Source organism: Somniosus microcephalus, chromosome 5 (assembly GCF_052327205.1).
Source record: "Somniosus microcephalus isolate GS21.2 chromosome 5, FLI_Smic_1.0, whole genome shotgun sequence".
Lineage (NCBI taxonomy): Eukaryota > Metazoa > Chordata > Chondrichthyes > Squaliformes > Somniosidae > Somniosus > Somniosus microcephalus.
Window position 1 is genome coordinate 205579279 of NC_140991.1, and position 27542 is coordinate 205606820.

The following is a 27542-nucleotide window of genomic DNA, read 5'->3' on the forward strand; positions in this document are numbered from 1 at the left end:
AATCTCTTTTGCACCATCTCTAAGGCCTTGACATCCTTCTTAAAGTGTGGTGCCCAGAATTGAACACACTATTCCAGATGTGGCCTAATCAATGTTTTATAAAGGTTTAGCATAACTTCTTTGCTTTTGTACTCTATGCCTCTATTTATAAAGTCAACGATCCCATATGCTTTTTTAACAGCCTTCTCAACTTGTCCTGCCACCTTCAAAGATTTGTGTGCATACACTCCAAGCCTCCCTGTTCCTGCACCCCTTTACAATTGTACCATTTAGTCCATATTGCCTTTCCTCATTCTTCCTACCAAAATGCATCACTTCACACTGCATTAAATTTCATCTGCCAAACGTCTGCGCATTTTACCAGTCTATTTCCTCCTGAAGTCTGTTCGTTCCAGGAGCAACAAATGTTACAAATACTGTTTAAGGGGTAATAGGCTACAAATTGGAGAGCGCTAAAAACCTGCTGGTGCCACCTTGGGCTGCAGTTAATGCCCACCGAAGTTAATGGCATTGGCAGGACCAGGATATTGGTGCTGGTTGCTAATTAACGTTAGCCCAGCGCTAAATTCACTAAGGCTGGTTCTCCTGGCGGTAGTCTCAGCAGGAGGCCCAATGGAGCGTGGTCGTAGCATCATTGCAGCAAGAACAGCCTTCTCTTAAAGCAAGGCTGTCATTTTAGAAACCCTTAAAGGTGGCCTTCTAAAATGAAAAAAGTAAAAATATTTTTAAAATAGACAGTTTTTAGCCCTTACAGCTCAACTGCCATCTGGAAGAAAAAATTAACATTATAAAGAATTCCCAAATGGCAGTCTTCAGCTCTTAAAGCTGAATTGCCTTCCGCACCTAAAAAAAAAATGGGAAAAGTGCTTCAGCACTAAAACAGATGGCTCAGCAAGCCAGGGTAGGGGCACCCAGGGTCTTGCACGCAGCACTTCAGCTTTGTGCAGGGGGTTAACACTGCAAGAGTTGTCCTCTACCCACCGGGGCCAGGAGGCCCTCCAGAAAGAACGATGTGGGACCAGTTCACCGAGTGTCACCTGGCTCCAGTGCCCAAAGAAGTTTCATGAACTTGGACCAGTGGTCAAGGTCAGCGAATGCATCTTCAAATCCATCTCCTACCAACTGCACCACTATCCTCGCATGCTGCTCAATGCACAACCCTCCCCACCCCACCCCCCCCCCCCTGCCAATCACTCACCTACCAATAATCTGTACCAAACATGAGGCACACCTGCCATTCCTAGCTTCACCTCCTCCCCCCCCCCCCCCCCCTTGGAGGAGACAGTGCAGGCCATTCTTGGCAGGGGCATAGCTGAGCCCTTGGCCAGCAGCGGGGCTGAAAGGATAAAAGATGCTGGTATCCTCCTCCTCCTTCTGGCATGCACCTCTTGCTTTCTTGCTCTCCCCTCACCACAACTTCACCCTTGTGCCTTCCTCATTTCACACACCCAAGAAATACAGCCTGCCCAGCGAGTGGGTGACCAAGAAGAGAGAGGAGAGTGAAGAAGAAGAAATACCATCACTCGATTTCATGCTCCTCAGTGTCAACCAGCAAGGCATGCTGCAGCCACTAGGGGAGCACTGCATGACATCAGTAGGATAGGCAAAGGCACACACGACAGTCACCAAGAGAGTGCATAAGGTTGATGAGTTGATTTCTTAATGTCATATTGGATGGATAGATGTATAAAGTTGGATTGGACAGTGGTGGCTTTTAATTCAGCATTGTGGCCAAGCGGACGCTGTGATGGTCAGTAACAGAGGAAAGGTAAGGTGTGGGACAAATGTTGAAAGGAGAATTGGTGTTGTGTTCTCTGGCACCACAGGCGGATGATTCCATTCCAGATATCCCAGCCAGAAAGGGGCCGTCTGGGTTGCATTCTTCCTTCCGCTTCCTCCTCCTCTTCTCTCTGCGAGTGAATGCTGTAAATCTGAAATAAAAGCATAAAATGCTGGAAATACTCAGCAGGTCAGGCATCATCTCGACCTGAGACGTGAATTCTATTTCTCTCTCCGCGGATGCTACCTGACCTGAGTTTTTCCAGCATTTTCTGTCTTCTCAGAGGCCTTCCTTTACAATTTGAAGCCTTGCAAGCATCCAGCAGCACTCCCTGCATACTTTTAAAAACTTTTAACATGTATTGCACCAAGCTACTATTTCAATAAAATAAAGAAAATCCAGTCCAAAAGCTTAAATGCAAACTTATCTGAAAGATATGCGAGTGTCCCTTTAAGAAATTTTGACAGTGTCTCTGTCAATCTGCTGCACGCTCGCTTTTCAGAGCGAGCTCAGGACCCAGCGCTAAACTCAGCGCTAAAGTCCAAGTTCGCAGAGCGTGGCGTTACTCTCCATATTTGCATGTCCAGAGCCTGCGCTGCTATTGACAGCGCTATGGCCCTCACCAAAACGGCGGCTGCCAAGTCCCGCGCCAGAGAAGGGTGTTAGCGTGGCGGCTGCTATTTTGTTCCAGGATTCCGACAGTAACTCGTGGCGGTAAGTAGCTGAATTTTTCCCCTAATATTTCCAGGGACAGTTAGATAATTTGCTGGAAACTTTTAAGAAAATCTAGCAGAACATGCATCTTATGCTAGGCATGGCTATGAAAACTAAGATCACTTGGTCAGGGGCACCTCTGACTCAGCTGACAGAGTAGAGGAAATCCCAGCTTTTTCTTGCACTCCAGGTCCCCAGATGCCATATATCCCAGATCTCCTATCTTTCACATGGTTGGCTCTATCCAGTACTCCAGTGAGGGATCCTACCATGGATCTGGACTGCCTTAGAGCATTAATGAAAGGTCTATCAGCTGGGGTCCCGGTCAGAGGCCGCTTAGTTCCCCACACTGTCACAAAGTAGTATATCGCTGTGGATTCATGGGTCCTATAAGGTTATCTTCACAATCATTCCTCCAATATTCCATAGGATGAACAGATCAGACCACTTCTGGGACTCTATCATGATAGTAGCATTAGGTGTGATTGAAAGTGTTCACCCCATTCAGAGGAGAATTGGTGTCTACTCCCAAGTATTTTGTAGTTCCCAAAAAGACAGGTGGTCTCTGCCTATTTTGGACCTGCTATCTCAGATATTCTGAGCAGTGTGTCTAGTGGACTGGTTAGCTGTCCTAGACCTAAAAAATGTATACTTTATATTGCCATACAGAAATGCCACCCAAACTTTTGTGCATTTAGTTTCAAAGGGCAAAGTTATTAATTGAAAGTACTCTCCTTCAGTCTCTCCTCAGCAGGCTGGGTTTTCACAATACACCTGTCTGTGGTTGCAATGCACCTTGGCGTGCAGCATCTCCATGTACACCTGCACCTGGGTTAGTGTCTCATCAGAGTTTCATGACAAAGGGTTGGCAGCATAGTAGTGATAAATAAATGAAATCCAAAAGCTGGCATTCATAATGAGTTACAAGAACTCCCAGCTACAACTGATGCAGAAGCGAATAATCTTGGCATTGTCTGGACAATTCAGGAGAAGTTTTTTCTACCTTAGTGATAACACCTTTGTAGGAAGGGTTGTGGATTCCTGGTGGAAGATTATTTAGGAGTTTTAGGTGTGATGGCAGCCATCATCTTTGTAGTCCACAAGGCCTGATTTCTGCATATGGCCATTTCAGCTAGTGGTCCCAACCTCTCAGTTCCCCTCTTTTCTAATTAGTAAAGATTGAGCAGGGCTCAATTCTGGACATCATATGGTCATAGGGTAATGTACATAATGCAACAGTCTCCCTCCATAGTTGGCTTGATAAGAGTCATGTCTCTGATGGGATGAGGTGCAATTTACAAGGTAACTGAATGTAGGGCAAGGAAACAATAGAGTGTTCATCTGGCACATCAGTTGATTGGAAGGAGAGTAAGACTAGCTTTGGAACACTTCCAGACTGGAACACCAGGCATAGGAACAGGAGTAAGCCATTCTCAGATAGTGTCCTTTTGTTCTCGGTTTCTTTTCTAGAAGAACTGTTCCCAGTGCTTCCTTATTGAGAATCCAGGTTATTTATATAATATATATATATAATGGCCCGGAATTTGCAGTCGGGATGACGGCGAACTGGCAGTTTTCGCTATCATTCCGCCTTTGAAACTGACTACAACTTCGGGATCCTGAAGTTGTGGTAAGTCATTGACAGCTCCAAAACAGGCTGCATTCTGCGCCCACAGAGCCGGCAATCTGTGTAATCAGCCAAATCATGTTAAATTCCCCACTGAAAGTTAGACTCAAAGGGATTATATGTAACTGGAGTTTTGACAGCGCTATTACTGCTAAATAAATGTTAAGGGCCTAGAAAACTAATTAAAAATTTTTGTAGTGTGAAATTTGTCCATTTTAATAAAAAGTAACATTTTTAAGAAACTTTTTTTCACTTTTTTTTAAGTTTGTCAATCTTTATTTCAGGTTTGACTTTTTCCCATATGAGAGCCACACTTACTCTCTCTAACTAGTTTAAAAAGTTAGAATTTGAAGAGCTTACTTACTTACTTGTTTGTTCGAGAGAGAATTCTGCCTTTTGATTGGCTGCTTAGACAGTCTGTTGACATCACAGCAATTTGAACAAGGGGATCCACACATCAGTCCGTTGAATTGAATTGAAGGCTGGAAAACCTGAAGTTCTCAACACAGGGATTGCGAGATCCTTGTGTGAAGCGTACTTCGGGGCCAGCAGCGATTGCCTTCGCTTCACTGCTGACCGCAAATTCCAGGCCTGTGTGGAAAAACTGAGGTACCAACACTGACCCCTGGATAAACCACTTGTTGGTCACTAACCACCATTCTGGGGATGTCCCTTTTATCCCAATTCTCTGCCTGTGCTCTTTTCAAACCTACCTGGAGTTAATGTAATTGTTTGGTAAACATTTACATTTTAGCCACAGGGTGAGGAGCTCCCTGCAGTATACATCGCCCATAGTTTCTTACATGAACAGTTGCACAGTTGTTAATTTAAGCTTGCAGGATTAGTGAAAATGTCACCCCTTATTGTAGATCAACTATGTCTGATATTTGGTATTCTGATAGCATTGCTTTGGACTAACCTGGAGTTTCTATTTCAGGTTGTTTTTCAGTTGTATTCAGGTCACAGAAGTGTTGTCTTGTTTTAGCCAGCATTAGTAAAGTTTTTGTTTGTATTTGTTTCAGTTTAGCTGCATGAAAGCAAACTGGCACAGTGACTCAAGTCCTGGGCCTTTATATGACATGGGTTGACCATGACATGCAACACCACTTCAATTCAATGTCATGACATTTTCATGTGCATGCTCAGTATTGTGATTTCCCCAGATATCATACTAAGGTATACTCCTACAATATGTGGAGGATGCATATCATTCAAAGAATGGAGAAGACTGCAACAGATAGGTAATCTATTTTTCTCTTTCCTCTTTTGGTTGTTCCTTTGCAACACTTCGTTGTATCTGGTAAGAGGGCAAGCAATCTTCAAACTGATTGTGACGAAATATATGCCTTCATCAGCCCCTGTGTTTTACCTGCTTTGTATTGTGTGTACCGCCCCCTTTTTCCTATTGTGTGTATTGGCTACACCCCTGTCTTTTGTCATATAAAGGTCTCGAGCTGTATGAGTCATTCTATCAGACGAACCCGATGTGGAAAGACCTGCAATGTTCTTAGTGATTAAAAGCCTTCAGTTGAATCCTTTAAGCTCCTTGCCTTTGAGTTATTGATGGCACATCAATTTTAATCACTAAAACACCAAGATGGGTCAACTCCTGAAACCAGAGCGCTTGGATCTGGACCCCCATGCCTCAGACGCAGCCACACAGTTCGGACACTGGTTCCAATTTTTCATCGCAAACTCATCCACCGCCATAGCAGCCGCAACCGCCACCGGAGACGTGAAACTGGGAATCCTGCGAAACTGGGTGAGCCATCGGGTCTCCCCCCTCATCCAAGATGCCACCAGCTACGGGGATGCCTGCACCATTCTGAAGGCCCACTACGTGCGGCCAATAAACGAGGTGTACGCCAGGCATCTTCTGACTACTCGCACGCAGCGGCATGGTGAGTCACTAGAGGACTTCATGCTAAGCCTAAAAGTACTGGGCAGAGACTGTAACTGTAAGGCTGTGTCTGCCATCGTGTACACGGAGGAGCTGATCCGAGACTCCTTTATTGCGGGCCTCAGTTCAAATTGCATTCGGCAGAAACTGTTTGAAAAGGAGGGACTGGACTTAAAACAGTCTATGGGCATAGCGCGATCGCTGGATATGGCCCAGAGGAACTCTGAATCCTGTTCCTCAGGCCACGCGGCCCACTCCGCCTCGTGGGGGCCGCCATCTTGGAAGCCATCTTCACCTCCCAGGTCTCAGGCCAGCCCAGCACCATCGGAGCCCCAGCCCCCACCCAGGAGCCCCACTACTGCCGCGATGCATCGGGGCCCGAAATGCTACTTCTGCGGCCAGGACAAACACTCCAGGCATCTGTGCCCAGCGAAGGGCACCACCTGTTTTAAATGCGGGAAGAAAGGACATTTCGGCAAAGTCTGCAGAGGGAACCCCGCCTCCAACTCCACCACCGCCGCGTGCGCGCTGTGGGGGCGGCCATCTTGGACGCCATCTTGTCCACCCTCATGGAGTCCACCATCTTGCCCCGACTACACGGACCTCCAGGACCCACTGGTGGCCTCGATCACAGTGGATCAATCCAGGCCGCATCCGTTGTCTAAATCGATGATGGACATAGAGGTAAACGGGAACAAGGTTAAATGCTTGATTGACTGCGGGAGCACCGAAAGCTTTATTCATCCTAGCCTGGTAAAACGACTTTCACGAACGATAGTCCCCACACAGGGCAAAATCGCCATGGTTGATAAGACTCATACCTCAAAAATTACAGGTTTCTGCGCGGTTATGTTGTCGGTAAAAGGCACTGATTACAGAGATTTTAAACTATTGATAATGCCAGATCTCTGTGTGAGCGTGATCTTGGGTCTGGACTTCAAGTGCCACCACCAAAGTATCACGCTTACCTACGGTGGGTCCCAGCCGCCCCTCACAGTGTGCGGTCCGGCTACCCTGAAGGTCAAGCCGCCCTCTCTGTTCGACAACCTCGCACCCAACTGTCGACCCATAGCGACTAAGAGTAGGCGGTACAGCTGGGAGGATAGATGGTTCATTGCGTCGGAAGTAGAAAGACTCGAGCGGGAGGGTATCATCGAATGCAGTACCAGCCCGTGGTGCGCCCAGGTAGTAGTAGTTAAGGGTAGCGAAAAGAAGCGGATGGTGATAGATTATAGCCAGACGGTTAATCTATACACCCAGCTAGACGCCTACCCTCTGCCCCGCATAGCGGATATGGTTAACCAAATTGCGCAATACCGGGTGTTTTCCACCATCGACCTAAAATCGGCATACCACCAGCTCCCCATTAGGCCGGAGGACCGTCCATACACCGCCTTCGAGGCGAACGGACGCCTCTACCACTTCCTCAGAGTCCCCTTTGGGGTAACGAATGGGGTCTCGGTCTTCCAGCGGGAGATGGACCGCATGGTCGATGAGAACCAGTTAACAGCCACCTACCCATACCTAGACAACGTCACCATCTGCGGCCACGACCAGCAAGACCACGACTCGAACCTCGCGAGATTTCTGAAAACCGCCCTCAGACTCAATCTCACCTACAACGAGGATAAGTGTGTCTTTAGCACCACGCGCCTCTGTATCCTGGGCTGCGTGGTGGAAAACGGGGAAATCGGTCCGGACCCCGACCGATTGCGCCCCCTACGGGAGCTACCCCTACCAAACACTCCCAAGGCCCTGAAAAGGTGCCTGGGGTTCTTCTCCTATTACGCCCAATGGGTCCCCAATTATTCCGACAAGGCCCGTCCCCTCCTGAAATCAACGTCCTTCCCGCTCACGGCCGAGGCCCACGCCGCCTTCAACAGCATTAATCACGACATTGAGAAGGCCGCGCTGCAGGCAGTGGACGAAAACATCCCTTTCCAGGTCGAAAGCGATGCGTCTGACTTCGCTTTAGCAGCCACCCTCAACCAGGATGGGCGGCCTGTAGCCTTTTTCTCAAGAACCCTCCAAGGGCCTGAGATCAGGCACTCCTCGGTAGAGAAGGAGGCCCAGGCCATAGTGGAAGCAGTGCGGCACTGGAGGCACTACCTAGCCGGCAAACGCTTCCCCCTGCTTACCGACCAGCGGTCAGTAGCCTTCATGTTTAACAACAAACGGGGGGAAGATCAAGAACGACAAAATTCTCAGGTGGCGGATCGAACTCTCCACGTTTGAGTACGACATAATATATAGGCCGGGGGCCCTCAACGAATCCCCCGACGCCCTATCACGAGGGATGTGTGCCAGCATCCAGGGGGACAGGCTACAGGGCCTCCACAATGGCCTCTGCCACCCGGGGGTCACCCGGCTATTTCACTTTATAAAATCCCGTAACCTCCCCTATTCCATCGAGGAGGTCCGGTCGATGACCAGGGACTGCCGCACCTGTGCGGAATGCAAGCCCCGTTTTTTCAGGCCCGACCGAGCCCACCTGATCAAAGCTACACGGCCATTCGAGCGCCTGAGCTTAGATTTCAAGGGACCACTCCCCTCCACCGACCGCAATGTGTACTTTCTCAACATTGTGGACGAGTACTCCCGCTTCCCATTCGCCTACCCCTGCCCAGACATGACCAGTGCCACGGTCATCAAGTGCCTCGGCAACCTGTTTTGCACGTTCGGCATGCCTAACTACATCCACACTGACGGGGGCGTCGTTCATGAGCGACGAACTGCGCCAATACCTGCTGTCGAAGGGGATAGCCACGAGTCGGACCACTAGTTATAACCCCCGGGGTAATGGGCAAGTGGAGAGGGAGAACGCGACTGTGTGGAAGGCGGTCACCTTAGCACTAAGGTCTAAAGGCCTCCCCACCTCCCGCTGGCAAGAGGTCCTCCCAGACGTACTCCACTCGATAAGGTCGCTACTGTGTACTGCTACTAACGCCACTCCTCACGAGAAGATGTTTGTTTTTCCCTGCAAATCAACCTCAGGAGTGTCCCTACCCTTGTGGCTCTCCACCCCAGGGACAGTCCTATTACGGAAGCATGTGAGGGGCCACAAAACGGATCCCCTCATGGAGGCAGTACACCTACTCCACGCAAACCCACAGTACGCGTACGTCAAGCACGCCGACGGGCGTGAGGACACCGTGTCCATAAAGGACCTCGCCTCGGCAGGAAGCGACGACGACCCATCACCAACCCCCCCCCCCCCCCCCCCCAGAAGAACCTCCGCCATCCCCAGGCTCACCACCCCCAGAAGTACTTGCAACACCCCCAACACATGGGTATGCCCAGGAGGGCACCACGGACTCCTGGTCGGAACCCGAGGTACTGTTGCGACGTTCAGGAAGGACTATCACACCCCCAGACAGACTAAATCTGTAGAAGGGGTGAATGTGATGAAATATATGCCTTCATCAGCCCCTGTGTTTTACCTGCTTTGTATTGTGTGTACCGCCCCCTTTTTCCTATTGTGTGTATTGGCTACGCCCCTGTCTTTTGTCATATAAAGGTCTCAAGAGCTGTGAGAGTCATTCTATCAGACGAACCTGATGTGGAAAGACCTGCAATGTTCTTAGTGATTAAAAGCCTTCAGTTGAATCCTTTAAACTCCTTGTCTTTGAGTTATTGATGGCACATCACTGATCTCTGTTGATGCCACTTTCTAATAAACTGTTCGGATCTGTACAAGAGATGCCCTCTATCATTGCCCCTCTTCTCATGCCCCCCCCCCCCCCCCCCCAAACACACACATTCTGCTCTTTGGGAAAGTGGTTGATGTTCAACTCCACTGCTAATTTAGAGAACTTAATATCTCAAGAATCTCCGGCATGTACCTCCTCATCCTTCTGTTCCATGATGTACAGCGTTAGAGGTTCAACCTACCCCACCACTACACCTTCCATTTATTTATTTACAGGTTCAGATACTCTGCGAAGCTTTTTGCTAAGATTTCATTGTTGGAGAACTACACTTCTGCTAATAAAGCTATAAATGAGCCCAGTAAAATTCTGCTGCTCCATACTTGCATAAATAGATATTCTAACATTTAATAGGTAAAACAGCCATTCATTATATTTTCTACAGGTCCCGACTTTATACAAAGAACTCAGAACTGTAGAATGTTTCCCCTCCCCCTGGAGTACGCCGTCATACCAACTGCGAATTCAGGGCCTGTCTGTTTTCTGCCTTTGGTCGTCACTTGTTTAAATTCCAAAGCTAACATTGTACAGGGTACTAAGACGTTGGGCTGTATTTTGTTATTAAACTGAATGGACTGCAACAATTTTTTGTGAAGAAAATACTAAGAGGTGAAAAATCAGTGTTCTGCCTGACCATCTGTAAAGCTAGGAACTTTTGTTAATTAAATTAACTTGTATGAATACAAACTGATGAAGTACAATTTAGCTTATAAGTTCTGAGAGAAAAGAAACTAACTAATTGTGTCTAAGATGAACAGATGCTACATTTAATTTATAATGGTACCTTCAGAGGCGCTTGAATATAAAAGAGGCAGTGCAGTTGTCTTTAGAAGCCTACGAACTCACCTCGTGAGGTAGGTTTCTGATGGTTCCCTGGAGCTAAACCAGTGCTGAAAGCAAACATTTAATGGCTGCGTCTCATGGTACCAATGACTCCCATCCTTTTTGACCATATGAAAATTGTGCTCCAAGCCTGTGCATACTCTAGCAATGTGACTCTTACATTGCCGGGCCCTCCGTTTTAGGAAAGGTTGGGAGGCAGAAATGTTTAAAATTTTAATCATGGCACTTGAGCAATTCCATAAGGCAAAATTACATGTGCAGTTATTCCAGCTATGCCACCACTATTCTGAATCCACCTTCCAGTGTAAATGGGTAAATTTAGAGCAGCCTAAGCCTCAGCACATTGCTGAAGAAGTGGTTCTGCAATATAAAAATGCCATTAATATGATAAAACACCGACCTTCACTTGCGTGTATTGCACTAATGCAGTTATTTCCTCGAGCTATATGTAGTGGGTTGTAAGGAGACCTCTGCAGAATTATTAATGAAAAAAACCTCCATTTGTTTGCTTCAGGTCCATCTTCAAACCCTTCATCTTTGTAGATAATGTCAAGCCAGTCCCTAAAGTACAGTCTCCGAGTTTTGGTGATGAGGACCCAGCAAAGCAGCAGCCTCGTTTCCAGAGCAGACCTGACCGTAGGCATGAGCTGTATCGAGCACATGAGTGTGCCAGATCAGTCATGGAAACTGAAGAGGTAGGAGACTTGCTGATGTCGCTTTATGCCATGCTGTTTCTGCCACACATTGAATCTCCTAGCATTTCTTCAGATTTTATTTTGATGAGGCTTTAATTAGATTTTTCAGTGATTCCTAAGTATCACTGTTACAAGGGCAGCCGATAGCATTCATGATGAACATTTATACTGAGCAATATGATGCTTTATAGAGGATTAGAAAGTTGTTTCTAGTAATGGATAAAGTATTTCCTCTAAAATGTTTTTTGGTACTGAAATTATATTTTTGATTAACAAAATCATGGACTTTTTATTATTTTGTTTGACTTTAACTTTCAGCTTTAGATATGGCCTTTAAAAATGTTTTTACGCAAAGCCTTCTGATTTTGCAGCTGTGTATGAAGGAAAATGTATCTAATTGTGCAATGTTTTATCCCCCCTCCTGTTTTACATTGTTTTATTTTTCCAAATTTGGCCTGATGGATGCAGTATTTTAATTCTATAATACAACAAATTGAGAATACAATAAACAAATTTATTGATACTCTGTTTGAATCTATAGCAGCTTTCTGGAGCTAATACTGCAATATACAATTCCTTATTAAATTGTAACAGATTTGTTGATTCAACTGTTATGCTGATGCACCAATTAAATCTTTCTATTCAAAAGACATAGAAGCCATTGCACAAGATTTCTAGGGGTAGATATTAAGGCTCCAACAAAAAAAAGCCTTGGACTTGCCTCTACTTCCCCCAACCGGCATCATCTTCTAAGATCTGTGCTATTGGCTAATGTTGACTTGGATGGTGCTGGGTGTTCTGCATTTGACCTGGATGGAGGTAGGGGTGCTGCATTTGTCCTGGATGGAGGTAGGGGTATTGCATTTGACCTGGATGGAGGTAGGGGTGCTGCATTTGTCCTGGATGGTGGTAGGGGTATTGCATTTGACCTGGATGGAGGTAGGGGTGCTGCATTTGTCCTGGATGGAGGTAGGGGTATTGCATTTGACCTGGATGGAGGTAGGGGTGCTGCATTTGTCCTGGATGGAGGTAGGGGTATTGCATTTGTCCTGGATGGAGGTAGGAGTTCTGCATTTGACCTGGATGGAGGTAGGGGTGCTGCATTTGTCCTGGATGGTGGTAGGGGTATTGCATTTGACCTGGATGGAGGTAGGGGTGCTGCATTTGTCCTGGATGGAGGTAGGGGTATTGCATTTGACCTGGATGGAGGTAGGGGTGCTGCATTTGACCTGGATGGAGGTAGGGGTATTGCATTTGACCTGGATGGTGGTAGGGGTGCTGCATTTGACCTGGATGGTGGTAGGGGTGCTGCATTTGTCCTGGATGGTGGTAGGGGTATTGCATTTGACCTGGATGGTGGTAGGGGTTCTGCATTTGTCCTGGATGGTGGTAGGGGTATTGCATTTGACCTGGACGGAGGTAGGGGTGCTGCATTTGACCTGGATGGTGGTAGGGGTGCTGCATTTGTCCTGGATGGAGGTAGGGGTGCTGCATTTGTCCTGGATGGAGGTAGGGGTGCTGCATTTGTCCTGGATGGAGGTAGGGGTGCTGCATTTGTCCTGGATGGAGGTAGGGGTGCTGCATTTGACCTGGACGGAGGTAGGGGTGCTGCATTTGACCTGGACGGAGGTAGGGGTGCTGCATTTGTCCTGGATGGTGGTAGGGGTGCTGCATTTGACCTGGATGGTGGTAGGGGTGCTGCATTTGACCTGGATGGTGGTAGGGGTGCTGCATTTGACCTGGATGGAGGTAGGGGTGCTGCATTTGACCTGGATGGAGGTAGGGGTATTGCATTTGACCTGGATGGAGGTAGGGGTGCTGCATTTGACCTGGATGGAGGTAGGGGTATTGCATTTGACCTGGATGGAGGTAGGGGTGCTGCATTTGACCTGGATGGAGGTAGGGGTGCTGCATTTGACCTGGACGGAGGTAGGGGTGCTGCATTTGACCTGGATGGAGGTAGGGGTGCTGCATTTGTCCTGGATGGAGGTAGGGGTATTGCATTTGACCTGGATGGAGGTAGGGGTGCTGCATTTGTCCTGGATGGTGGTAGGGGTATTGCATTTGACCTGGATGGAGGTAGGGGTGCTGCATTTGTCCTGGATGGAGGTAGGGGTATTGCATTTGACCTGGATGGAGGTAGGGGTGCTGCATTTGTCCTGGATGGAGGTAGGGGTATTGCATTTGTCCTGGATGGAGGTAGGAGTTCTGCATTTGACCTGGATGGAGGTAGGGGTGCTGCATTTGTCCTGGATGGTGGTAGGGGTATTGCATTTGACCTGGATGGAGGTAGGGTGCTGCATTTGTCCTGGATGGAGGTAGGGGTATTGCATTTGACCTGGATGGAGGTAGGGGTGCTGCATTTGACCTGGATGGAGGTAGGGGTATTGCATTTGACCTGGATGGTGGTAGGGGTGCTGCATTTGACCTGGATGGTGGTAGGGGTGCTGCATTTGTCCTGGATGGTGGTAGGGGTATTGCATTTGACCTGGATGGTGGTAGGGGTTCTGCATTTGTCCTGGATGGTGGTAGGGGTATTGCATTTGACCTGGACGGAGGTAGGGGTGCTGCATTTGACCTGGATGGTGGTAGGGGTGCTGCATTTGTCCTGGATGGAGGTAGGGGTGCTGCATTTGTCCTGGATGGAGGTAGGGGTGCTGCATTTGTCCTGGATGGAGGTAGGGTGCTGCATTTGTCCTGGATGGAGGTAGGGGTGCTGCATTTGACCTGACGGAGGTAGGGGTGCTGCATTTGACCTGGACGGAGGTAGGGTGCTGCATTTGTCCTGGATGGTGGTAGGGGTGCTGCATTTGACCTGGACGGAGGTAGGGTGCTGCATTTGACCTGGATGGAGGTAGGGGTGCTGCATTTGACCTGGATGGAGGTAGGGGTGCTGCATTTGACCTGGATGGAGGTAGGGGTGCTGCATTTGACCTGGATGGAGGTAGGGGTATTGCATTTGACCTGGATGGAGGTAGGGGTGCTGCATTTGACCTGGATGGAGGTAGGGGTATTGCATTTGACCTGGATGGTGGTAGCGGTGCTGCATTTGACCTGGATGGAGGTAGGGGTGCTGCATTTGACCTGGACGGCGGTAGGGGTGCTGCATTTGACCTGGATGGTGGTAGGGGTGCTGCATTTGACCTGATGGAGGTAGGGGTATTGCATTTGACCTGGATGGAGGTAGGGGTGCTGCATTTGACCTGGATGGAGGTAGGGGTTCTGCATTTGACCTGGACGGAGGTAGGGTTCTGCATTTGACCTGGACGGAGGTAGGGGTGCTGCATTTGACCTGGACGGTGGTAGGGGTGCTGCATTTGACCTGGATGGAGGTAGGGGTGCTGCATTTGACCTGGATGGTGGTAGGGGTGCTGCATTTGACCTGGATGGAGGTAGGGGTGCTGCATTTGACCTGGATGGAGGTAGGGGTGCTGCATTTGACCTGGACGGAGGTAGGGGTATTGCATTTGACCTGGACGGAGGTAGGGGTGCTGCATTTGACCTGGATGGAGGTAGGGGTTCTGCATTTGACCTGGACGGAGGTAGGGGTGCTGCATTTGACCTGGACGGAGGTAGGGGTGCTGCATTTGACCTGGACGGAGGTAGGGGTGCTGCATTTGACCTGGACGGAGGTAGGGGTGCTGCATTTGACCTGGACGGAGGTAGGGTTCTGCATTTGACCTGGACGGAGGTAGGGGTGCTGCATTTGACCTGGATGGTGGTAGGGTGCTGCATTTGACCTGGACCGAGGTAGGGGTGCTGCATTTGACCTGGATGGTGGTAGGGGTGCTGCATTTGACTTCCGTTCCTCCTGGATTAGGAAGGGAAATTAACCAGAGGTGTTCCATTCATGCTATTGAGGGATCCCAGATGGAATGCATGTGTGTGGCTGTCAGGTGAAGCCTTGAGTTTGGCTGTGATGTTGCTTGTGATCGAATAGTCTGACAATGCTCACTGTTGAGGTTCACACATGCATAATAGCCACTTGACTGAGGTACTGGTGTATGCAGAATTGTAAGGAATCTGCACTTTCAGAAGGAGAGAAGGTAAAAGGACAGTTTTTTGAGGGAAAAAAGTTTTTCCTTTCCCACCTCTCCTCCAAAAGTGATGTATTGTTAAATGAAATAAAAAGAAAGACTTGCATTTATATAGCGCCTTTCACGAGCTCAGGACGTCCCAAAGTGCTTTATAGCCAATGACATACTTTTGAAGAGTAGCCACTGTTGTAATGTAGGAAACGCGGCAGCCAATTTGCGCACAGCAAGCTTCCACAAACAGCATTTTGATAATCAGATAATCTTTTTTTTAATGTTGATTGAGGGATAAATATTGGCCAAGACACCAGGTATAGCTCCCCTGCTCCTCTTCGAAATAGTGCCATGGGACCTTTTATGTCCACCTGAGAGAGCAGACAGGTCCTCGGTTTAACGCCTCATCCAAAAGACGTAATATTTACTGGCTGTACAGGAGCCATCACCTAGCTATGAGAAGAGTAGTTTCTATTTCTACTATATTTTGGTCTACAGAAAAAAAATGTATTGAGCTCACCTTAACGATTAGAAATTTACACTTCTAAAAATGGAAAAGCACAACGCTGTCACTATCTCTACTAAGTGAATCTTTATCATCTCAGTGAATAGCAACAAAAAAAATCATTTATTCAGAAAGTCATGTATTAGTGCCTGGTTATTCACCAAAAACACATGCAAAAATACAGTATACGATGTTGTCTATTCAACAGTTTGAAGTAAAATGGTTATAATCAATAAGTGGGGGGGGGGGGGGGAGTTGTTTTCAAGCCTGCTGTAAATCTCATGCTGAGGAAAGCATTTTGTGTGATCGCTCTTTCAGTACTGTAACCTAGATTAGTGATCTGTGCAGAGGCTTGTAAATGTGGTTCTATCACCAAGGGGACTGGGTGCAGGCTGAGGCCTAAGACAGTGTGACTGAAATCTTAAAGACTCTGGCAACCTGATAATATATTTGTAGCATGCACATTATAGTGTGTGTGAAATCTGCTTCAACAGACATTATTATAACAGTCATCACTGTGACCAGGCAGTCTACCCTTCACTCAGTCAATGTTTAAGGGTATTTGTCACCGAGAGGTTTTGGCTTGCTAGGTACAAATTCCTGATGCAAACAACATGCATAAAGCTTCTCTAAAAGGAGACATCTGAGTGCTTAACTAAGTGGAAACTGACCCGGAAAATCACTAGAAGAAAATTGGGGGTTGGGGGGTGACATAATAAAACTCACTACACAGTTGGTTTGAGCACAAAGCAAGGCTTTAATCAACTTGTTTCAGAACATGGAGGTCTAGTTGTACTTCACTAGTTCCTTGTCTTACAAAATGTCCCTGGAAAGCTGGGGCCGACGCCGGAGTCGACGCCGGAGTATTTATACTCCTTGGACGGCGCCACCAGCTGGCCGTCCAGTGTTATTTCATGAGTAGTTTCTTGATGAATGATGAGATTTATAACGGGGGATTACGAGAACAAAAGCCTGGTCAAAAAGAAGTATTTTTAGGAGGCTTCTGGAGAGAGACAATTTGTAAAGAGTTCCAAGAAGGCAGGGGTCTGATAGTGGAATGGGGGTGGGTGAGAGGCAGACGCAATCTGGTATCAAAGGCGTGTATTGTGTCCGGGACATACAGCTTTCATAGGCTGCAATCTTTACCTTAGTCGGGTCGGGTGCGTGTAGGCTGCGTAGCGGGTCAGCGTTCTGCACTGCGCGTTTAACTCAATGGCTCCAATAAGAGTCATGCGTTTTTCCTGGCTAAATTAAATGGAGCAGGTCTGATGATGTCACTAATGGCTCGTTTTCAGCGTGGATATTTAAAGCGGCCTTGCACATATCTCATTTGAAGGTTGCTGTAGGAGTGTTGAAGGTGATTTCCAGAGCTGTAAATTGTGGAATAACATTGACAATTCTGTGGTCATGGAGACACAAAGGCAGACAGCAGCCCCAAGATTCCCAGATGCCTCCCTGGAAGTGCTGGTCCAGGGAGTAAGACACACAGGGGAGGTCCTCTTCCCTGCGGATGGCAGAAAAGACCAGCAAAAGAGACCGAGGGCATGGCTAGTCATCGCAGAGGAGGTCAGCAGCAGGGATGTGGTGAGGAGAATGTGGATCCAGTGCCGCAAGAGATTCATCCTGATGTACCTGTCACCACATTCCCATCACTCTGCCTTCCCAATCCTACTCCTGCACATCACTCCTCACACCAACCTACCTTGCAGGTGCGCCCATCCCTCTCTGTCTAGGCACCTACTCACATCCCCATCTGACTAACCACTACTGACCCTCACCCTCATCATAATGTAATCATAGCAAGTAACACCACAGAAGGAGGCCATTTGGCAATGTCACACCACTCCCTTCATAGTCACCTTCTACAGATGCAGCCCATCCATTCCCTTACTCTCACTCATCGTTCTCCTCTTTCCTTCCTTGCAGGAGGAGAGCCCACAACGACAGGGAGCGGCAGGGAACCACAAGTGGCCATCCAGTCTTCCCAAATTTGACTCCAGCAGAGGAGGGGGACCTGGAGATCTCGAGTTGCAGAGCTGCTGGGAGTGGGAGATGGAGAGAGGGGGACCTCCCAGCAACCTGGTGACAGAATTAAGTCTCATACTGCCACATGGCATACAACAGTCACCCATATGGTGACTGATGTCAGCAACCAGTGAAATGTCATCATGTGCATAATGGTAATGTTACCCAATCTTAACGCTTCCAATTCATCTCTACTCTCCCACAGGTCCATCAAGTGCCCCCCACCCCCAGCCGGAGGAGGAAGCCGACTTCTCAAAGGAAGCTCCATTCTCTGAGGGTGCACCATCACCAGACCCATGCGCAGCCAGCACCAGCGCAGATACGCACACCTCGGTGGGTCCTGTGTGAGATAGAGTAGTGTTGTCACCAGGTGTCTCACACTTCACAAGTGAGCAAAAGCAGATGGTATTGACAGGGACAGTAGTGAAGACTCCTTGCCGGAGGGCACAGGATGCTCCAAGCTCTGCTGAGCTGCATGCAGATGCTGAACCTCGGGGCCCATCCAGAAAGAGGTTGATCTTGGAGGAGCAGCAACAATTGCATGAGGCTCTCGCCGCTTTTGCAGCTGCGATGTGTGCAAATGTACAGAGAATGGAGGAGTCCATCTCCAACATGAGCAGCACCATATCGCAGGCAATGGCGATGATGTGCTCTTCCATGGAAAGGGTGGCCACCTGCATGGAGCAGCAAATACGCCAGTCCAACGAGAACATGGTTACTTTGAACAGATTGCAGATGCTTATTGACCTCATCTCGAGGACGGATATTAACCTAGACTTGGGCGTTCATCCTACCACTGATCTGCAGCAAGATTCTCTCCAGCTCCATGAGGGAAGTGCGGGCAGCCTGAGTGAGGAATGATGGTGAGAGCGGACATGGAAGTGGGGGCTCTTCTCAAAGCGTTCCCACTTCTCTCCCGTTGCCTCCCCCTCAGTCAGAGTCCCACATGCTGCCTCGGATCCTGATGGCCGAGTCTGCCCCTGCACAATTACAGGAGGAGCAGTCTTTGGCAGTGCCCTCACAAGCCCTAAAACCCAGAGGACATCCGCCAAAAGTGTCGAAGCAGTCGCAGCAGGGAAGTGAGCAGCCTGCCTCTACCTCTGCTGAAGCCACAGGGGTTGCACCTCGTAGAAGCACTCGGAAAAGAAAAAAGACACAATGCTAGATGCACATGGGTGTTTGCCAAAATGTTAGTGTTAAGTTTCAGTTCTATTTATGACACACACAAATTTATTTCTGTGCACAGCTTTCCCATCTTGTCCATTTTTGCCTGCTACCTGGGAAGTGGCTTTGTAACTTGGAGTGACTGGTGAGACATTACTAAACCTCGAGCAATGGGGTTTTGGGTGACAGGAATGGGTTGGTCTTTGTAGGACTACTTTGTGGTGTTGAGAGGAGGGTGAGAAGTTGGTACAGCATCTGGAAGCCATATGAGTGCACTAGTGCAAGTTAGGTAAATCGGGCCATTATGAGGCCATCTCAGGCCGCAATGTGCCCTGCTGCTGGTGCCATCTCCACCACAGGTTCCACCTCCTGCTCATGTTCCACCTGTTCATCCTCTAAAGAGGCTGTGTGCTCTGCGCCTTGTTCTTCCTGCAGCTCCAATCCTCGCTGCTGCATGCAGCCAACAATGATGATTCTGGAGACCCTGGCTGGTGCGTACTGACGGGCTCCTCCAGATCTGTTAAGGCATCTGAAGCACATCGTCTTCATGTCGATTGCTTGCTCTATGACACATCTGGTGGATATGTGGCTGTCATTATACTGCTCCTCGGCCTCAGTGCTTGGCCTCCTCAAGGGTGTCATCAGCCACATCTTCAGTGGATAGCCCTTGTCTCCAAGCAGCCAGCTAGTAAGTCTGTTTGGAGGTGCAAAGAGCTGAGGGTAGGTGGACTGGCGCAGCATGAAATAATCATGACGGCTGCCAGGGAATCTGGCGCACACATGCATAATCTTTTTATGGTTGCAGACGAGCTGCACATTGAGGGAGTGGAAGCCCTTGCAGTTCACAAACACTCCTGGGCGATATGGGGGTGCCTTGATGGCCACATGTGTGCAGTCAATGATGCCCTGCCCCTGTGGGAAGCCAGCCAAAGCCAAAAGCCTGCTCAGTAACACTGGCTTCATTAGTGGCAAAGTTCACATAAGTGGCTGACTTGTGAAACATGGCATCGGTCACCTGGGTGATGCACCTGTGGGCGGCCAACTGCAAGATCCTTCAAGTGTCTGCTGCAAATCCCTGGAAGGAGCCTGAGGCGAAGAAGTTGAGGGTGGTGGTGACTTTGACAGCCACTGGTAAGGCATGTCCATCAGGTCCTCTAGGCAGCAGGTCTTGTTCCAGCAAGCTATAATTGTCTGTAACCTGGCACGATAGCCTGAGCCACCTGAAGTACTGCTGTTCAATCATGTCCAGGAAGCTCATCCTCTGCCTGTATACCCTGTGTTGTGGGTATCGTCTCCGGCGCTGTGCACCCCTGTGCTGTCCCCTTTCCTGTGGTGCATCAGGTCGTTGAGGAGAAGGCTGCTGATGTGGCTGCTGCTGGTGGTGTTGGTGCTGGGGCTCATTTAGGTCTGATTCTGAGGTCCAAGGTGAGACAGCATAAATGGCACCTACGCTGATCTGATAGATGGCAGGTAAAGTGGAGATCAGAGGCACAATCCTTCAATGTTCTGAGAGTGACTAGCAATGTGGTGAGAGTGGCTTCCAAGGTTGCAGAAATGACCTGCAAGCTTCTGAAAGCTAAATCTGTGCACAAAATGGTGTCAACAAGAGCCTTTCCTTTAGGTGAGGAAGCAGGTTTAAGGTTTGAGTGTGATTTTTTTCCCAGCTGTCACTTAATGGACTTGCACAATGACCACTGAGCTCCCTCCTCCCCTTCACAGGCGAGGTTCCTGAGGTGCGTGAATCCCATGCGCAAGCAGTTTAAAGCCAAAACCTGATTTTAAAAAGGCTGTTAAGGGTCTCTCAACAAGCAGTTAATGACCTCAATGCGGTCATCCGCTCCTCGAAATGCGCCCGAGTTAAATGTGGAAGTTCGTGGGATGACGATGGGTTTCCGACGCGGTCAATTTCCCCGAATTTAACTGCCCACCCGCACGCTCGGCACTGGGAAAATGCCAGCCATAGTCAAGGAATTTTAAAATAAGGAAGAGGATCTTGACTTGGCAAGGTCAAGGTGAAGGATTTGTAAGACTTTGCACAGCAGAAGACACAGGCTGCAGAGTATCTATCAGCTGATAGAATTTGGGGAGGGTGGAGTTAAGAACCTAGGAACACAATTTTTAAAATGGTAAGTTATGAAATTAATAAGCAGGGGGGTAAAATGACTACAAAAGCTGCTGTCTTAAAAACTCAACTGATTCACGAATGTCCTTCAGAGAAGGATATCTACCAACCTGCCCTGCTCAGTTGTATAAACAATTGGTACAATCCAAGTGGGTGGTACAGCACCACGAGAAGGCAACTAGCGATGGGCAATAAATGCACTCCTGCCAACGATACCCACATTCAGAGAACAAAGTTAAAACCCACGCACACATTTCACCCGGGAGTCAGAAGCTAGAACCTTGGGAGATTTCTTTTTCCTTTCACAAACCCAGTGGCACTAAGGCCACTTGAACTGTCCTTAACCATTACTCCCACTGAGATCAGCTAACTTAGCACACATGAAACCTGGGACCTCCCTGGTTTGTGGATAAATTCATTGAACCATCAAGGGATCTGTTCATACAACCTTACAGACATTTTGGAAGTAAGAATAGGGAAAGATAATGCACATTAAATGGTAAGATTTTGAATTAAAATAGAGGAACACATGACAATACAGGTGTCATTAAAAATGGCAGTGCAAGTAAATAAGGCTGTAATAAAGGCAATGGAATCCTAGGTTTTGTTCCTAAAGGCATGTGATTACAAAAGCTAGGAGGCAATGTTGATTTTTTTTTTTTTTTACAAAACCCTAGCTAAACCACAGTTAGAGTATTGTGTAGGATTTTGGGCACCCAATTATAAGAAGGATATAAAAGAAATGGAAAAAGTATAGAATGGATTCATTAGAATGTTACCAGGAGCGAGGGGTTACAGTTATGAAGAGAGACCAGGGCTTTTTCACTGGAGCTGAGAAGGTTATAGGGTCACCCTGATAGAAGTCTTCAAGATTATGATGGGTTCTGATAGGGTAAACAATGATGGATTGTATCCACTGGTCAGCAAGACAGTTATAATAGGACCCAAATTTAAGAAAATTACATATTGCATAGAATGTATTGCACAGAAACAAGCAATTTGACCCAACTGGTCTCTGCTGGTATTTATGCTCCACACGAGCCTCCTCCCACCCTACCTCATCTAACCCTATCAACATATTATTTTATTCCTTTCTATCTCGTGTGTTTATCTAGATTTCCCTCAACCACTCCATGTGGGAGCAAGTTCCACATTCTAACCACTCTCTGGGTAAAGATGTTTCTCCTGAATTTCCTATTTAATTCCCTATTGGATTTGTTGGTGACTGTCATATTTATGACCCCGAGTTTTGGTCTCCCCACAAGTGGAAACATCATCTTTATGTTTAACCGTTTTTTTTCGTGGAGTTTATTGATGGAATGCTCTGAAATGAAAACGTACCGTGGATTTGCACATCACAAAAAGGTGAAACAGGAGGTTAAAAAAGGTCAGTTAGAATGTGGAAATCTCTTACAAACCATTGTTGAAGCAGAGTTATAAATTGTTTTAAAAGGGTATTAGATAGTTGCTTGAAAAAAAGGCTATTAAAGGGTATGACGAGCAAGCAGCAGTGTGGGATTAGACAGGATGGCTCTTGTCAAGAAAACCACTGGTGCAGGCTTAGTGGCTTATTTCTGTACTGGAACATTCTATGATTCGAACAAAATCAAAAGAAGAGATTCCTAAACATTTTTGCACCAATTACTGACTGAATAACTACTGTTTACAAGAATGAAAAATTAGCTTTTTATCCTGTGAAGAAGCAAATTTTGTTGTCCAGCTCATTAGTTACATAATATTTGTAATTTTGATTTGCAACGGCCTAATGTGGATTCCAAATATTGTACAATATGGCCTATTTCACTTTGGTTTAGCAACACCAGTGTAGATTCTGTTCATATTGAATAAATATTATTAAATACACAATGTTTTCAAAATGACCATTTGTCTATATAGGGGCCTGGGCAGGAGCTTTGGCAAACCATGCTGGATCTGGAAAAACAAGGTCTGGAAGCCATGCAGGATATCTTGAAGTGTGAAGGGCCCGTCAACCCTTTAGAAGTAGCTGACCTCTTCTATGATTGTGTCGACACTGAAATAAAATTCTACAAATGATGTATGTACAAGTTTCTTGTTTTATGTTAACAAACCATAATTAGTTATTGGCATAAGACTCCAAATATATTGCTTCGAAAGTGAGTTTGAGATGAGTATAGCTAAAGATATCAAGCACAATACTACAGCATCCTTTAAGTAGACAGACTAGATGCAGGAAGGATGTTCCCGATGGCCGGGGAGTCCAGAACCAGAGGTCACAGTCTAAGGATAAGTGGTAAGCCATTTAGGACTGAGATGAGGAGGAATTTCTTCACCCAGAGAGTGGTGAACCTGTGGAATTCTCTACCACAGAAGGCAGTTGAGGCCAACTTATTAAATATATTCAAGAAGGAAGTAGATATATTTCTTAAGGCTAAAGGGATCAAGGGATATGGGGAGAAAGCAGGGACAGGGTACTGAATTTGGATGATCAGCCATGATCTCATTAAATGGCGGAACAGGCTCGAGGGGCCGAATGGCCTACTCCTGCTCCTATCTTCTATGTTTCTATGTATAACTGTAAGAGTGGTGTACTTGGATAAAACTGTTAAACTATTAAATGTTTTCTTGAAGTGTTTATCAGACATGATATAGTACAGTAATATGTTCATCAAATTCTGTAATATGTCTTGTATCCTAGAGGATTTTGAAGTCTGTATGACAAAGGTACTTGCTCTGTTAGGGGAACGTTAGACAAACAAATTCCTGGGATTTTGGGCTTGACTTTTCTACTTTAGTTAAATCAGCTGTGAGCAAATACAATTTTTTTCAGGTTAAAAATAAAACAATGTTAGCAATCAGAAAACTGAATGTAATTGGGCTTACTCATCAAAATTATTATTTTTTCATTCCGAAGTTCTTCAAATAATGTTTACAACTGTTTTTGCAAAGTATAATGCTAAAAGGAGTTGGTATGCATCAGTAGTTGCATCGCCAGCACCGTCATACAGTTGTCCATATTTGATGGGGAGAACTGAAGGTGTGCTCTATATCAAAGCTGTCTATTGGTACAAAGAGAATGAAGGACTACCTTCACCAATCAGGGACAGTGGTTGTAGGCATCACACCAGGACTCCAGTATGTCCATCTTGAGGCTTCCAAATGTTATCTCTGTTAATGGTAATTAGTGAAAAGTAAATTTACAACAGGTATGAGAAAAGTCTACTGTAAGAGTGACAAATGTTTAGATAAATATAATGAGCAAGGTACCCGACCGAAAATATTGTGGTTGCTCAAAACACAATTGGAGGCTATCATTGGAGAGTTAATGCACGAGAGGGATAAGTCTCAATGGGCTAAATGGACTTTTCTTATCATTAACTTTTATTATGTTCTTAAATGTTTTTCCTTCTTTTGCAGCTGGCAGCAGTTGCCCATTGGCCTTTTGTAGGCCTCTCTGGAAAAAGATGGTGAGTTCTTTATTCAAGTAACTACAAAAGATTGTCTCTTCAACTGAAGTACAAAAGAAGAGAAAATGTACTCTTCCTTCATTGGTCTCCTTTTCCAGATATCTCAACTACTCACTGAAGTGAAAGCTTCATACATTCAATTGTGCATTGTCTAACTTTTGTGTCTAGTGGTAGGAGACAGCCAATGTTTGGTTGTTAAGTGTGTGCATGCAGGTTGATATAAAGCAGGATGTTTTAAATACTTTGTTTGTGATAGTGGCATTTACATTCTTCAAGATCATTCATTGAGTAAATAATAATAACCAGATGACAAACTAAGGAGAAGCATGTCGTAATCTACACTGAGCCATGATTGGTGCCCTTTGTATGTATGGTATTTTTCTATTTTTGTTTATGATAAAATCTTGTCTGACCTTCACTCTGTCCATGGTTAACATACAGGTTATGATTTGATGTGTTATAATATATACTGGATGTGGAATTTCTTAAGTTACAATTAATGGCATTACAGTTGAGTCTGTTATCCCTCAGTAAATGCTAGCTGCCACACCACTGGGACTAAAACATTCCTTTAATATGAACAAAATCTCCAAAACTTTGGTGGGGGGAGGAAATCAGTGAAAATTATAATTTAAAGAAAGTTCCATACAGCGTATTTATTGCATAAGAGAGCAAGCTAAAGGCTGTACCTGGATCTCTGTTTCAGTTGCATTTGTAAATTGTTCAAGCTTTGCTCCTGCAATTTATATCCTCTAAATTCTTCAATGCATTTTACGCTCTTAAGTATCGCTTTCAAGTATCCTTTAATCTTTCATACCATTTGCAAGAAAGATGCAGTTGGTATATTTTCTGGTTTATTAAATGCTTTTCCTAAATTACAGCTATGTGCTTGTAACAAAGAGCAGGTTCTTCTATACAAAAAAAAGTAGGACATTCAGTTTTGTTTTTTTGTCATTGATTTACCTATTAGCACTGATGGTTATTTGCGTATCTCACTGCATGGTGGGTCTTTGTGCTGGGTTTTGTTTCATAAAATATAGTTGATTCTAATAATAGAAGACTTATTTTGTATTTAACATTTTGCTTCTGTTCAAGAAAATATGGTATATTTAGTTTTTATTTTGCTTAAGAACAAAAACTCAAGTCACCTATCTCAGCTAAAGATTTGGGCAGAACGCTCTCTTTCATAATGCATGATGGATAGTGATGTTGAATGGTCAGTTAGTATCATGTAGTTATGTGTTCTCTACCGTAATTATTTAAAAGTTAATAAATCAGCACAATTGGTTGTTCAAACAGTCATTATAAAAGTTATCTGCTACTTTTGAATCCAAGCTACTACAAGTTACACTGTTTCAATAACTTGAGCATTTTATGACTTGAATCCTGTAATAGCCCATGATGATTTTGTAACAAATAAGTTGATTACTGATTTGTAAGTTTGTTCTGGCTTAATCATTAACTAAAATCTGTATATATTGAGTAAATTTACATGTTAGCACTTAATGCTCTTAAAACAGCAATACTAACCAGACAATAATTGACTGACCTCACTGGCCCTTTAACTTGAATTGTAATCTGCTACTGTCACTTCTTACTAAGCCCCTTGATCAGTATCTGTTTTATTATTGCATAAGTCTGGAGGCTGCACTACATGTTAGTATTGTGTACCATATGTCGAGGTGTGAGTCCTGTACTTCTCGTAATCAGCAACTGTGTATGTGGGTATCAAGGCTAAAGAATATGCATTGTCTGGCAAATTGAAGTGCGCCATTTGGACATTGCAATGATATTGGTTTTATTTCTGTTTTCTTTTGTCATGTTAGTTCTGGTCTGACAATTCATTTATTAACTATTGGAGTCTGTCATGACGATGGAAATTTCAGGATCTCACTAGGACTGATGCCATAATCATTTTCTCCTCTATTTACAACCATATGATGGATTTGGTCTGTTTTTCCTCCAGCAGAACAGTGATGTGCAGAGAATAATAATGCTATAATAAACTAATCAAAAGCTCAATGTCTCGAATTGCACCTGTGTATTCATACAACTCCTGTCACTGGGCAGTGGAAGGTTACATTAAGTTGGAGGTTTTTTTTATTTTTTATCAATTTCTGTACAACTGTATTCCAAAACTAGCTACCAAATTCATATGCAACAAATTCAGGATTATCTCGGACACCTTGGGAGTTCACATTTGGACTGCATACACAAATTTTGGTGATGAGAAAACATTGCCGGCATTTATTGTACAAAATAACAACAACAATTTGTATTTAAACAACGCTTTAACTTTGTAAAATATCCCAAGGCGCTTCACAGGAGTGTTATAAAACAAAATTTGACACTGAGCCACATGGGATATTGGGGTAGATGACCAGAAGCTTGGTCAAAGAGGTAGGTTTTAAGGGGCATCTTAAAGAAGGGTAGAGAGGCGGAGAGGTTTAGGGAGGGAATTCCAGAGCTTAGGGCCTTGGCAGCTGAAGGCACGGCTGCCAGTGCTGGAGCGATTGAAATCAGGAATGTTCAAGAGGCCAGAATTAGAGGAGCGCAGATATCTCGGAGGGTTGTGGGGCTGGAGAAGATTACAGAGATAGGGAGGGGCGAGGTAATAGAGGGACTTGAAAACAAGGATGAGAATTTTAAAATGAAGGTATTACTTAACCGGGAGCCAATGTTGGTCAGCAAGCACAGGGGTGATGGGTGAATGGGACTTGAGAGTTAGGACACAGGCAACAGAGTTTTGGATGACAAGTTTACGGAGAGTAGAACGTGGGAGGCCAGCCAGGACTGTGTTGGAATAATGTAAGAAATCACACAACACCAGGTTATAGTCCAACAGCTTTATTTGAAATCACAAGCTTTCGGAGCGCTGCTCCTTCTTCAGGTGAAGTGGAGAAATGCATAAAGACACAGCTTATATAGTCAGAGAATCATGTCAGATGTTTACAGGTAACCTTTCCAACTGCCATTTGTCACACCT

At 45.9% G+C, this 27542-nt stretch overlaps 1 protein-coding gene across 1 annotated transcript in view; it reads left to right on the top strand.

The window, feature by feature from the left end:
- LOC147117530 (secernin-1-like) overlaps window positions 1–26578 on the top strand; it is a 174557-nt gene extending 147979 nt beyond the window's left edge. The window contains exons 7-9 of the mRNA XM_085988591.1: window positions 11086–11266; window positions 23007–23166; window positions 24507–26578. Coding sequence (XP_085844717.1) covers window positions 11086–11266; window positions 23007–23165 — 340 coding nt within the window. The 3' untranslated portion in view covers window position 23166; window positions 24507–26578. The remainder of the gene's footprint in view (window positions 1–11085; window positions 11267–23006; window positions 23167–24506) is intronic.
- The last annotated feature ends 964 nt before the right edge of the window (window positions 26579–27542 follow it).